Genomic DNA, 13,905 nt, shown 5'->3' on the forward strand with positions numbered 1-13,905 from the left:
TAAGTTCATGTTCATGTTCATTTTCATTTTTTGGCAGCAACAACGAAAAGTTTAAATTTTTTTAGCGAAAAACCTTCCACACAGAAATAAAAGAAATTAAGTTTGTTGTTATATCAAGGCGAAATTTTGAGAACGGTCCGTTGCTAACTCTAAATATAACAACGACGCACTGGAAAAAGTTAATACGTTCAAATACCTAGGAATAATGATCGACGATAAACTAAAACAAAAAAAAAATGGATTCTATATTTTCAATTAGAGCTCTAGCATATGTACATACATCTTTTCACCGATGCATTTAATTCCACACATTGGCTTTTGCGTGATGCGCTTACAAACATACAGACAAACATACCGAAATTTTAGATTTGGCTTCTGTTGATCTAATAAATCCCCTATTAATTTTTCTTTAACATCTATTATGTACAGATATCGGCCTGTTGCAATTTTTTNTTTGGCTTCTGTTGATCTAATAAATTTTCTTTAACATCTATTATGTACAGATATCGGCCTGTTGCAATTTTTTCAATTATGCAATTATTCTCAAGTACTCTCGTTTGATACCCATATGGCAACACTTAGTTTATATTATAAATTTATCTGAATTAAAGTTTTCAAATAAGTGGCAACCGGCTCCAAGAATATTTTCAAAAGTAAGCTTCCTAATCCTCTTTAGTTTAATATTCGTATTGCAATATTTCATTTATTTTACAAATTTCAATGAATACAATTTTTCAATCAGTTGGCAAATCCCCTAAAAATATTTTCAGGATTAAAATTTCCTATCGTCTTTAGTTTGATGCCAATATTGCAATATTTAATTTATGCTATCAATTAAATTAAATTAAAGTTTTCAAATAGGTGGCAACCTTCCACAAAAATATTTTCAGCTGTAAGCCTTTGTAATTTTTTTTCTTTTGACAGCCATATTGCAGTATTCACTTTACGGTATCAATTGACCTAAACTGAAATTTTAAACACAGGTGGCAAATCTCTAATTTTTTCTTCTATATTGGAAGCTAGATCTCTAGCGATACATCGGTGAAAACTGCATTCAATTCCATGTTTTCGACTGATGCGACAAATAGAGATTCAAAAATTGTAAAAATTGTTTATTTGGGTCCTGTAGCTTTAATAAAAACCCACCATATTAATTTTTCTTTAATATCTTTAAGGTACATGCATCAACCTGTTACAATTTTATTATATGTATATCTAGATGTAGATATAGATTTCATTTATTTTATCAATTGAATACAATAAAATTTTTCAAACAGGTGGCAGCCCTCCCTAAAAATATTTTCGGCAATAAAATTTCCTAAACCCCTTCAGCTTGCAGTTTTATGGCCCATTAGAATTTAATAGCTTAAAGTGCAAATTTAAAGCGCTAAGAAATCGCGTTGATTTTTAATGATTGGCAATTTCTTTTATATGGAAGAAAATGCCTAGCACCGTCAGCAAAAAAAAGATAAACATTAAATAAACAAAAAATATAAATAGCCAAAACTGGTCAAAATGTCACTTAACTTAATCAGCTAACCATAAGTGCATATAACATATTTATAAATTTATTTATTTGAATCTACCACATTGTTTTGGAATGTACCACAATTTTTCATGTTTATTTACCACTAAGAAAACTTTTCGTCCGGACACTCTTAGCAGCAACTGATTTGATTTGCTTTGCCGAAATACCAGCGAAGCATCAGTCAATCGTCAATTATCGTTATGGTCTGATTATGCATACTTCGCATAACTTCGCATAAATTTGAAACTGTCAGTTGAAGATCTGTTGAATGCATTTTGTATGTATTCCATTACCCAGAAGTTAGCAGAACTTGTAAAAAATTAGCGATCTGTGGAGTTTAGATTTTGCCTCATGTTTTCTTAAGTGACATTTCAATTGCAGTGGTACCAATAGCAATATTTTTACAGAGATGCATGGAAAGCATATTAGGGGAGTTCACGTACGGTAAGCGTGGAATTTTCAATATTTTCGAAAGCTTATATTTTGAAAAGTTTTTTAACCAATTTTCAAAGTACGGATATGATTGAAAAAGTAATTAAAAGTCGTTTGATGTAATATTAAAATAAAATCTTTCTTAAAAAAGTACGTAACTAACTTTATTAAAATATGTGCACAAGAGCATATAAACACCTTTAAATATATGAATTATAATAAAAAAATCTTTGGTAATATCACTAAAAATATTAAAATATGATAAGTTAAAAGAAAAAAAGGGCGGCAGGCGAACATTTGGAAGAAAATATCGTGTCATTTTTTATTCAAAATTCTTATTTTATATTAAAGAATCAATACAGTTGTTTTATTATATATCAAATGAAGTAAATATAGCGTTTAATATATGTAATTAATTACGAATTTGGAGAGATATTGTATTGAAAATTATGTCAAACTGCAAAAAACTTTCGTGTAGACTTAATTTGGACTACAAATATACCCCATTAAAACCTCTTAAATTAATTTTTCTGTAAACAAATCTATTTACCTAAAGAAACCAAAAATCAGCTGTTTTTGTTCACGCACCGTGAATAACCCTATTGCTTCGATGTATAAGGCTGGTAGTACTGATAAATTTGGTTTCATGCGAAGCATAATCAGCCTTAAGTTTTATAAACTTGTGTTACGTTTAAAAAGTTGTGCGAAGTTATGCGAAGTATGCATAATCAAACCTTAAGACGCACGAAGACGATGATAGTATACATGTGTCGACGTCGCAGCAAGCAGAATTTTGAAGCCCAATTACATGTGTTTGGAAAATCAAAAAATGCCCGCCTCTGATGTACAGACATCGACCTGTTACAATTTTATTATACGTATAGATATTTTTTTCTCAGTGAAGATTTTAGTAGAGAAGATTTGGTAACTTTTGGTAACTTTTCTTGAGAGATTTTGGTAGAAAAAAATTTAGGCGAGCGGCAACCATGTACGCGAATACACCTCTAAAGGTACGACCGCACCAAGCGACGCGACACTGCAGCGGCACTAAGCGACACGGCGCGACACTTTTTGATATACCGCACTCAAACTGCAGCGGCGCGACACTTCGCTGCAACTTTTTTTTTTTTTTTTGCGTCTAAACCTTCAAACAAGATGGATGCCAGTGACGCTAATGTAATGTTAATGCCTTTTATTTTTATTTTCCTTGGCGAATTCTCCTCAAATGTTATGTTTCTTTACATACAATCTTTCTTCTTGAATGAAATTTTCACTCACAATTCGAAATCAATTTCTTCAAGTTAAAAATATAGTACGCTGGGTATACCGCACTATGTGGCACCGGAACTGCGCGACACCACGCAACGCGCAATTTTTGCCTAGTTGGTCAACTTTGCCGCGCAGCGTCGCCTCGCGTAGCCCAGCTGCAGCGTAGTGCGTTATGCTCCATAAGAATCCATGCAAAGAATATTTTGCCGCGCTGTGTAGTGTCGTATCGCGTCGCCTAGTACCTTTACCGGACACCGAGTTACCAGTAGGTCTGTTCAATGAGTGCACTAAAATTGTAGAACGGTGCAGTACAGAACCATATTTGACATTTAGCTCAAGAAAATACATGCGTTTAGTGCAAGAAAAGTTATCATCGAACGTTTTTTCCTGCACTAGAGTACTCTAGTGCGGTCATCGAATAGACCTAGTACCAAGCACTATGTGAAGACCCCAATAATTAACTCCCAGGAGTAGCATTTTCCTNACACTTCGCTGCAACTTTTTTTTTTTTTATTTGCGTCTAAACCTTCAAACAAGATGGATGCCAGTGACGCTANCCAGTGATGCTAATGTAATGTTAATGCCTTTTATTTTTATTTTCCTTTCTCCTCAAATGTTATGTTTCTTTACATACAATCTTTCTTCTTGAATGAAATTTTCACTCACAATTCGAAATCAATTTCTTCAAGTTAAAAATATAGTACGAAACGTTATGTCGCTCCGCTGGGTATACCGCACTATGCGGCACCGGAACTGCGCGACACCACGCGACGCGACATTTTTGCCTAGTTGGTCAACTTTGCCGCGCAGCGTCGCCTCGCGTAGCCCAGCTGCAGCGTAGTGCGTTATGCTCCATAAGAATCCATGCAAAGAATATTTTGCCGCGTTGTGTAGTGTCGTGTCGCGTCGCCTAGTACCTTTACCGGACACCGAGTTACCAGTAGGTCTGTTCAATGAGTGCACTAAAATTGTNGGGAGTTTGTTCTCCGGGAATTTGTTTCTCCAGAGAAAGAAATCCTCCAATAATTAACTCCCAGGAGTAGCATTTTCCTCGAAAACTTGGGAGGAGGAAATTCGAACTTCGAAAAAGCTGTTTGACACTTTTTTGAGAGCTAAACTCCGCCATTTAATATAAACAATCTTCAGGGAATTTTGCATTTATTACGTCTTTTTCTTAGTGTTTTCCTGGCCGACCTGTGCTGGTATTGTGATTAAGAGCTAATACACGTAAGCTACAACATGGTTGGCGAAAATTGTCCTTGATATACCCTCCAAGCGGGTGCCGACTGGACAATGGGCATCGCTGCTTGCACCGCTGCGGCGGGATGGGCTTGCTCTTCTGCCGAAGTGGTGCAAGCAGGCGGGGCCTAGCTGAGGCCGAGGTATAAACTCTCCTGCCGCGTCCGGTGGCGGGCCGGATGGGCTCGCACTGGGGGAGCTGGGGGTGGGCATACTGAGGCCATTTCTAGGGGGTACCTGGCGGTAGGTATAAAACGCCTCCCTAATCCAGGGTGTCATGCGTCACCGTGCCCATTGGACGGTTTGCAGTCAGGGGGTTTTCCGACTGTATTCTAACGGCGCCTCCCGGATACCTGTCCGCCTCCGGGAGTAACGGTGGACTTGCTGCGGCATGGGGCTCTGCCGTGGTCGACCGTTTTTTTCCCCTTTCCCTTTTTCCGGCCGCCGAAAGGCTTCTGCTTAGTAGGCGGCCAAAGAACCAGTAATGATGAATAAAACAAAAGAAGCCTCGGAACCCTGCACGGGTAGTGCCGCCGCTGGACACGGCGAAGTTAAGTCCAATAAACCCACCATCTCGGGAACCGCATCGACGGCGCCGAAGACAGGGCCTACACGGCCCAAACAGATTCGGCCCTCCGCAGAATCTGGAGGGAATGCTAAGCCCCCAGAGGGAAAGCATACTTCCAGCGATACCGGCAAAACTATACCCCTCGAGGGAAAGTCGAGGCCGGTGGGGAAGCTGCGGACAGCCCCTCTCTCCACGCCCATCCCGGGCACATCCAACTCACAGGGGGTAGTAACCGAGCCCAAGTCCTCCACGGACAAGCCGGGAACTACTCCTGTGAGTAAAACAACAACCGGGGCAAACGACCTGGATCGGCGCCCCAGCTGCTCCAAAGCAGCGAAAATAATTCCGCCCTCCGTCAGGGCTCAGCGCGACCGAAGGGCAGCCCCTAAGGTTATTAAAAGACTGGGCGTCATTCCACACGACCAGCTGACGGAGGAGCAAAAGGCCTCCCTCAAGTGGGCAATGGAAGTCTTCGCCGCCAGCGATAAGCGATCCTCCGGGAAGGGCGGTAAGGACATACCATCCACTAAGGGGAACCCACGGAAGGACCTAGGCCAAAAGAGACAACGATCTCTGGACGACACCGCGAGTGGATCCAAAAGGCATAGGACTTCCTCTCCCTCTGTCCGTCCGTCCATGGCCGTGTCCACCACGAAGCCATTCAGCGAGGCCGCCAAAGAGCACCTCACGCTGGCGGTGTTGGACAAGGGCCATCCGGACGGCCACATCAGCACGGACAATTGGAAGTCCGTACTGATGGGTCTATGCAGGGTGTATAAGGGGATACTCCAGAAGTATCCCGGCCCTGCACCAGTCGTTCGTGATGCTGGGTGGCATCAGGGGCGGGTAAAGCTGGTGGCGTGTGCAGATGAACGCGCGGTCCGGCTTTACAAGGAAGCGATCTCCACGGTTGGACAGCTGTGGCCCGGGGCAGACTTAGTTGCTGTTCACAGGGATGAAATCCCTAACAGGCCGCGAGCCTGGGCCTGGGTCCCAGCTGAACCATCAAAGCCAGAGGAGATTCTTGAGTTTATCCGACTGGGCAACGAAGGACTGCCCACAAGTGATTGGAGGATAGTCCGAGTTGGCGAGACCAAGGGGAAGCAGCGTTTTGTTGGCTTTGTCATCAACGATGCTTCCGTCCCAGTTCTCGAGGGTTGTGGTGGGGTAATAAGCTACGGCTTTTACTCCATCACGGTGAAAATCCACCGGAAAACGGACCAACAAGGGGAGGAGGCGGGCAACGCCTCGAGCGGACCCACTCCTCCCGATAACTCTACCGACGAAGGGGCCAACAACACAGGCAACGCCTCGAGCGGACCTGGCGCCTCCGAGTCGGCATCGGTGGCAGACAGCGCGGGGTCCACAGGAAACACCACGAGTGGACCTGGGGACCTACCAACGGGTGTACCCGAAACCGCGTCAGATACTGAGAGCGACACGAGCTCAGTATCTGCCTACGTAGGGTCGGTATACAGCCGGTGGGCAATGCTGAACGAGGACCAGCTTCTGGACTCCGAACCGGAGGAGGAGGTTAATGACATCACAGTCATTGCCGCCGCCGAACGGGAGGAGCTAGAAGCGATGGACATCACCGACTCTGAGGATGGTGCAGATCCTACAAATTAATCTGCACCATTCCAAGGCAGCCTCGGCTGCCCTTCTTCTTCGCCTCAGCAATAAAGCTGAGGACTTGATTCTAGTCCAAGAGCCTTGGATCGTTAGAAACAAGGTTTGCGGACTGAACTCTGATGCCTACCAGGTTGTAACAGCTCCAGTAGCAGGTAGGATCAGAGCTTGCATTCTGATTAAAAAAGTATATTCTTATTTTTTACTCTCCCAATACAGCGACGAGGACACTGTCTGCATCAGCGTCCAGCTGAAGGAGAGCGTGATCTGGCTGGCAACATCCTACATGGCCCACGACAGCCATGTTTTTCCACCCTACAGACTGGAAGAAGCTGTGAAGGAAGCAAATCGCAGGAAACTCCCGGTCATAATAGGGGCAGACTCTAACTCGCATAACACGATCTGGGGCTCAAGCGACACCAACTCTCGAGGTGAGTGTTTACTTGACTTTGTTCTTTTATATAATCTTACTGTATGTAACCGCGGGCGCGACCCCACTTTTGTGACCTCTGTTAGAAGCGAAGTGCTGGACATCACCCTTGTTTCGAGCGGTTTATCTGATCAGATAAGGGACTGGCAGGTGTCCAAAGAACACTCTTTCTCTGACCATCTCTACATTAGCTTTAAGCTCAATTTTGATCCTGCTCCTTTAACAGCATACAGGAACAAGAAGCGAACCGACTGGGCAAAGTATAAAAATACGCTGTCGGTCTCTCTACACAGATACGCTTCTCACGATAAGTCCTGCTTATCGTTAAGATCTGATGAAGCGAGTCTCTCGAATACGAAGGTTGTTTCTCTCGGTGAGCTGGACTCATCGTCAAAAATTGATGAAGCAGTGAACTTTGTGACAAATGCCTGTAATGCTGCTTTCAAAGCCTCCTGCCCAAGCACCCTCCCGAAGGGCAAAAAGAAACCCCAGTGGTGGAATCCTGAGATTTCAGCACTGAGGAAGAACAGCAGGAGGCTTTTCAATCAAGCTAAACGAACAGGTCTTTGGCAACCATACAAAGACGCACTCAAAGTTTTCAAGAAGGCCATAAAGAGGGCGAAACGCGAATCTTGGCAAAACTTCTGCGACAACATAGAAGAGAACTCTGAAGCCAACAGGCTGAGGAAAGTTCTCTCAAAATCCTCTTCAAGTATGAACTCTATCCAGAAGCCTAACGGTGACTGGACGACATCATGTAGCGAAATGCTGGAGGTCCTTATGAGCACTCACTTCCCGGGCTGCTCAGATGACACCCCCGATTTTTCGCCCGGTCCTAGGACCTACTTGTCTCTGGGTGATACCGTTGGGGACATCGTAAGTGAGGAGAGGGTGGAATGGGCTTTAATGTCCTTTCAGCCCTACAAATCTCCTGGCCTTGACGGAATCTTTCCCGCTCAACTACAGGAAGCTAAAGACATACTGTGTCCCATGCTTTCTCAGATTTTTACAGCCTGCCTAACTCTGACTCACATACCACACGAGTGGACAAAGGCAAAGGTTGTATTCATACCAAAAGGAGGCAAGGCCGCTCATGTGAAACCGAAGGATTTCAGGCCTATAAGCCTCACCTCGTTCTTCCTCAAAACTCTAGAGAGGCTCATCGACGAATATATTCGACGGAATATTAAAGCTGACAACCTCTCCTCGAATCAGCATGCATATTCCAAGGGGAAATCCGTGGAGACCGCACTCCATGAAATCGTAGCGACGATTGAAAAAGGATTGGCCTTAAAGGAATACACGCTCGGAGTTTTTCTCGATATCGAGGGTGCTTTCAACAACGTCTACCCGAAGTCTGTTGTTAACTCCCTTCTTATGGCGGGGGTGCAGCGAGGTCTGGTGGATTTTGTTGAGCTCCTTCTAGGAAAGAGAACTATTCTATCAGAACTAGGGGATGGTTCCATTACAAAGTATGTGACCAGGGGCACCCCCCAAGGGGGCGTTCTCTCCCCTCTACTCTGGAATCTAACAGTGAACACCATACTTCTAAGCCTAAAGAGCACCGGTTGTCAAGTCATAGCGTACGCCGATGACATAGCAATCGTTGCAACGGGCAAACATCTTCAGGTCCTGAGTGAGTTGTTGCAAAACGCACTCGGTCTGGTAAACATCTGGTCCAAGGAATGTGGACTTAGTGTCAATCCTGCCAAGACAGAAATGGTACTTTTCACAAGGAAGTATAAAACTCCCTTATTTAAACCTCCCGCCCTAAACGGGGTGGCACTCACTCTCTCAACCGAGGTGAAATACCTTGGTGTTATTCTGGACAGGAAGCTGAACTGGAAGCGAAACACTGAAGACCGCTCCAGGAAGGCCAATACTGCCCTGTATGCCTGCAAAACGGCTATAGGCAAAAAATGGGGAATAAAACCACATATAGTACACTGGATGTACACAGCTGTGATAAGACCCATCCTTTTCTACGGGGTCACCGTATGGTGGCCTGCTCTAAACAACACCGTATCCAGAGCCAAGGTGGAACGTGTGCAGAGGACGGCTGCCATGCTCGTCACGGGAGCCCTGCCCACTACACCCACCAAATCCCTGGAAATAATCTTAAATCTTCCACCTGTGGATCTCTACGGCAAATTTCAGGCCGGCTGTAGTGCGGCTAGGCTAAATACAATCCAGCCGTGGAGGGACCTCAGATTCGGGCACGCAAAAGTACTTGAAACTCTACCGGATAATCTACGACAGATAGATTATACCACTCCTCTACTCTGTTTAGATAACAAATTCTCCACAAGAATCCCAGAGAGGAACGAGTGGGAAAGGGCCACAGACCTGAACCCAGGGTCTACGGCCATATATACAGATGGTTCCAAGCTAAACAAAAGAGTGGGTAGCGGGATCTACTCTGACGAACTCGCGCTAAATCTCAGTTTTCGCTTACCGGACCATTGCAGCGTTTTTCAAGCGGAATTAAACGCCATAATGGAGGCGGCTCGGTGGCTTATAACCTCCGCCCCTCCAGGACGGCCTATCTCTATCTATTCTGACAGCCAGGCTGCTATCAAATCTCTCAATTCTAACGAAGCAACGTCCAAAGTAGCCATCGAATGCAGAAATACTCTCAACCTGCTGGCATCAAAATGCTCCTTGACTGTTGTATGGGTCCCTGGACACAGGGACATCCCTGGCAACTGCCTAGCCGACGAGCTGGCAAGGAGGGGAACGGAACTTTCTGTAGTCAATTCTGCTCCGAATGCGGGCATACCTCTAACCTCCTGCAAACACAGACTAAAGGCGAAACTCGTTGAGGAGGTAAATATAAGATGGGCTGTGGAAACCACATGGCACTACCAGGCAAATATGGCCAAAGATTGATGTAAAGCGATCCATAGCTCTCACCCGGCTGGACCGCTCCTCTCTCAGATTAGTAGTCGGGGTAATCACCGGACACTGCCTGATGGGCACACACGGAAAAAGGTTAGGATACCTCACCAACGATTTCTGCCGCAGTTGCAGAGACGAGGAGGAGGTGGAGACCATCGAACACTATCTCTGCCACTGTCCCGCCCTGTCCAACATGCCCAACCAATTCTTCAACAAGTACCTTGTAGATTGTTTAGCCGATTTGATCTCGGCGAACGTTCTCGACTTTTTGTGCTATATAAAGCGCACTCGGTGGTTCAATTACGGCTTCGGCTTCGGTATCACAACGGGCTTTTCCAGCCCACGTGTGCTCCGCGTTCTGCGCGGGGCAGCCACTCTAACCTAACCTAAGCTACAACATATTATTTTTGCTTTATTGATGAACCNTACAACATATTATTTTGGCTTTATTGATGAACCCTTTGAAGCATTCTCTGGTGAACTGCAGCTGCGGCCGAATTTGATTGTGTGCATCATCCTGCAGATATTTTGAAGTAAGCTGGAACCAGCTCTTTGTTATTTGAAAATCTAATGAACCATTTATTCGCATATTTTTTGGACGATTCTGCTGTGCTGCGTTCCTGCTCCGCCTGTGTATTGCTTCGTTCGTGTTTTAAAGTGTTGCGTTCCTGTTGCGCCTTTGCATTAGTGTGTGCGTTGTGCTTTAGACACCTTAAGGTAAGTTGAAACCAGGTTTTTGTTTGTTAAAAACCTCAAAAACCCATTTATTTGCAGATTTTTGCTATGCTTCTGCTGTGCTGCGTTCCTGCTCCATGTGTATTAGATTGCTGCGTTCCTGTTAATATACATATCGTCGTTTAAAGTACAAAACTGCGTATCGTCATTATGCAAAACCGCGTAACTGACATTTGTTTGTAAAAATTGGATTTGCTCACACAAGTTCTTGGCTCAATCCTTATCCATTCTTCCTGAAATATACTTGCCAAAAATGAGATTGCTTTTTAAGAAAAGATAACCATTTTGAAATATGAGTGTTTTTATATAATAATAATAATAATAGACTGGCGCTTACACATATGTTAGTGTTTGGCCGAGCTTCTCCTCCAATTTGTGGCGTGCGCCTTGATGTTGTCACACAAAGCGGAGGGACCTACAGTTTTACGCCGACTCCGAACGGCGATTGTATTTTTATGAGAAGCTGTTTTTCATGGCAGAAATACACTCGGAGGTTTGCCATTGCCTGCCGAAGGAGGACCGGTGTTAAGAAAAAACCTTTTTTCTATATTTTTGCGATGTTGCTTTGACCAGGCTTTGAACCCAGGCGTGGCGGAGTGGAAGCGCGCACTGCTTACCACTACAACACAGCGGTCGACGATGATGAGTGTTTTTACTCTCTAGAAAATAATTAATGCAACATTGCATACGTGGGTTGCCATTATCTTGATACGCGGTTTTGANTTTGCCATTGCCTGCCGAAGGAGGACCGGTGTTAAGAAAAAACCTTTTTTCTATATTTTTGCGATGTTGCTTTGACCAGGCTTTGAACCCAGGCGTTGCGGAGTGGAAGCGCGCACTGCTTACCACTACACCACCGACGATGATGAGTGTTTTTACTCTCTAGAAAATAATTAATGCAACATCGCATACGTGGGTTTGCATTATCTTGATACGCGGTTTTGAATTTTATCGGTACACGGTTTTGTACTTTAAACCAGGGGTTCTTAAACTTTTAAGATGATGGAACCCTTACTAACCACATTTCATTTTTTGGAACCCCACATCAAATTACTAAAAATCAAAGGCAGAGCAATTTAAATATGATAAAAATAATTTTACTAGAAATAGTATACATACTTTAAATTTTAATGTGAAGAATGAAATTGTTTTACTGTTAGTAATTATTGTATAAAATAGTATCATTAATAACGGGGATATTCTTACTTGAGAGTTTCGAAGGCAGCGCCAGAGATAGTTCATTTCTTGGGCCTTGTTTACGTTTTTCCATATAAGACTTTGCCAACGAAATTGCCAACTCATGCAGGAAACATTTACGTTTTGTGTGCTTTTGAGTTTGCTTCTAATTGGGGTCGATTTCGTTGTATAAAATAAAAGAATTCAAAGCGGAAATATCAATAATGTTGGAAAATACCGCCATAGTCCAACGATTATTTTTACGTTTACAACTGTAGCAACTTAGCATTTTGTCAACCGTGTCCACGCCTCCCTTCGTTGAGTTATAAAAAGAGATTATTTCGGGCAACTTTTTAGAGTCATCCCCAATATTAGGTGCGTGATGCATTGTACTCATGACAAGTGTACACTTGTTTTTATGACTGATGTACGAAACGAGACTGGTATCAGGAGTAAAGGCAAAAGTTGATTCATATCGTGGAATTTTTTTGCAATTCAGTAGCTTTGGGGGAATAGATCTTTTATTTTTGCGCATAGTTCCAACCATTGTCATATTCTTTTGTAATAGTTTTTGGCCAAGGCTGTGAGATGAAAAAAAAATTGTCCATGGTGACGTTATGCCCTTTTAGTCCATCAACTAAATCAAGAACAACCCGTTCTCCTTGATTCCTCTCAGGATTTCCTGTCACACCTTTTCCCAAGTAGGGCTGTATTTTCCATACATAGCATGTGCGTGAATCAACAAGTAGCCAAAATTTTAAACCATATCTCTCTGGCTTCGATGGAATGTACTGGCGAAATTTACAACGACCATGAAATCCCAATAATTGCTCATCCACAGTAACAGAATCAGTAGGATTGTAGAATGTGGGAAGCCGTTCAGACCATTTTCCCCAAAGGTTTCTAATTGGTGCGAATTTGTCATCATTTCTTTGGCCTCGTCGGGTGAGCACATCATCAAAACGAATGACTTTGTGGATATATAAAAATGTTTTCTCAGACATAATTGACCGAAATATTGGCCGTCCACAATATTCATCAAACAAATCATGCAAAGTTTCATTTTTGGATCTGATAAACATATAGTAGTTATAAGTTTATATTTTTTTAAACTTTTCTGTTGTTAAACTTACTTATATACACCGGCCAGCAATAATACGGCCAAGTAGGCATGAAATAAATCCTCGTAAATTTCGATATGGTTAGACCCATGTATATACTTTCCGTAGTTGTTTGAGTTATCAATTACAATTTTTGATAGTGACGGCGGAAAAAGTAGTAGGAATGAATCCCGAATATTGTTCACCCGGCTGGATGCAAATCTTGTTACACCTAAAGCCCAGTAATCTTAATTCTATGACACTTCAATAAACAATTACTACTAACCTGGGCGTAAATTTATGATATTTTCTCTCCCCAATCGACCAGTGGCGTAAGGCTCGCTACGCCAAGTAGTACCATCTTTTGCTATATACATTGGATCAGCTTCTGAAGTACTGCCAATAATGTCATCCGGTTCAGGTAAGCAGCTTTCAGACGAACTGCTTTCAATTTCAGTTTCAGGATCGGAAACATCTTCATCCTCTTCACTCTCATCCAGTACTTCATTCACTAGTTCCTCAAAGGTCAAAAACCGTGGACGCGACATTGTTTTGAATACACACAATTATGTGACAAAATAAATGAATCTTCAAAAAAGCACCCCAAGAAATAAAAACACACCACAAATACCAAAAATCGCGTAGCGAATGACGTGCACCGCAGCAAAAAAACGTTTGAATTGCCATATGTATCAAAAATGATACATAGCTCGAATTATGAAGTTTTTGAATTTCTCATGGCCTACTTGCAAAATTTTTTGAAAATATGTTTAAAAATAACAGCAATAACAAAATAAACATAGTCGCGAAGAATGCAGCACTCAATTTTTTTTTTAAAGAAGTTATGATAAGATATAAAACAAAATGTATCATTTTTGATACAAAGCTCGATTAACGGTTA

General features: G+C 42.9%; 2 protein-coding genes across 2 annotated transcripts in view; both read right to left on the minus strand.

Annotated features, from left to right (window-relative positions):
* The window catches only part of LOC108372723 (probable serine/threonine-protein kinase fnkE), a 151,788-nt gene that overhangs the window by 36,358 nt on the left and 101,525 nt on the right, over nt 1-13,905 (minus strand). The window lies entirely within an intron of this gene.
* LOC108372712 (piggyBac transposable element-derived protein 4-like) lies at nt 11,968-13,772 on the minus strand. Its single transcript, XM_017628465.1, has 3 exons — nt 13,291-13,772; nt 13,038-13,236; nt 11,968-12,975 (listed from the first exon to the last, which is right to left on the minus strand). Exons 1-3 carry the CDS (start codon nt 13,550-13,552, stop codon nt 12,426-12,428), a joined length of 1,011 nt encoding a protein of 336 aa, XP_017483954.1. The 5' UTR covers nt 13,553-13,772; the 3' UTR covers nt 11,968-12,425.

The sequence above is a fragment of the Rhagoletis zephyria genome, unplaced genomic scaffold (genome assembly GCF_001687245.7).
Source record: "Rhagoletis zephyria isolate East Lansing unplaced genomic scaffold, Rhagoletis_zephyria_1.1 Rzeph_scaffold_00075, whole genome shotgun sequence".
Classification (NCBI taxonomy): Eukaryota; Metazoa; Arthropoda; class Insecta; order Diptera; family Tephritidae; genus Rhagoletis; species Rhagoletis zephyria.

What these genes read in the sequence shown, in the direction of transcription:
- LOC108372712 (XM_017628465.1), bottom strand. Translation starts at nt 13,552, where the DNA reads ATGTCGCGTCCACGGTTTTTGACCTTTGAGGAACTAGTGAATGAAGTA. An exon ending in TATCATAAATTTACGCCCAG is followed by an intron (nt 13,237 to 13,290) that starts GTTAGTAGTAAT and finishes ACTGGGCTTTAG; the next exon opens with GTGTAACAAGATTTGCATCC. An exon ending in TTGCTGGCCGGTGTATATAA is followed by an intron (nt 12,976 to 13,037) that starts GTAAGTTTAACA and finishes TATGTTTATCAG; the next exon opens with ATCCAAAAATGAAACTTTGC.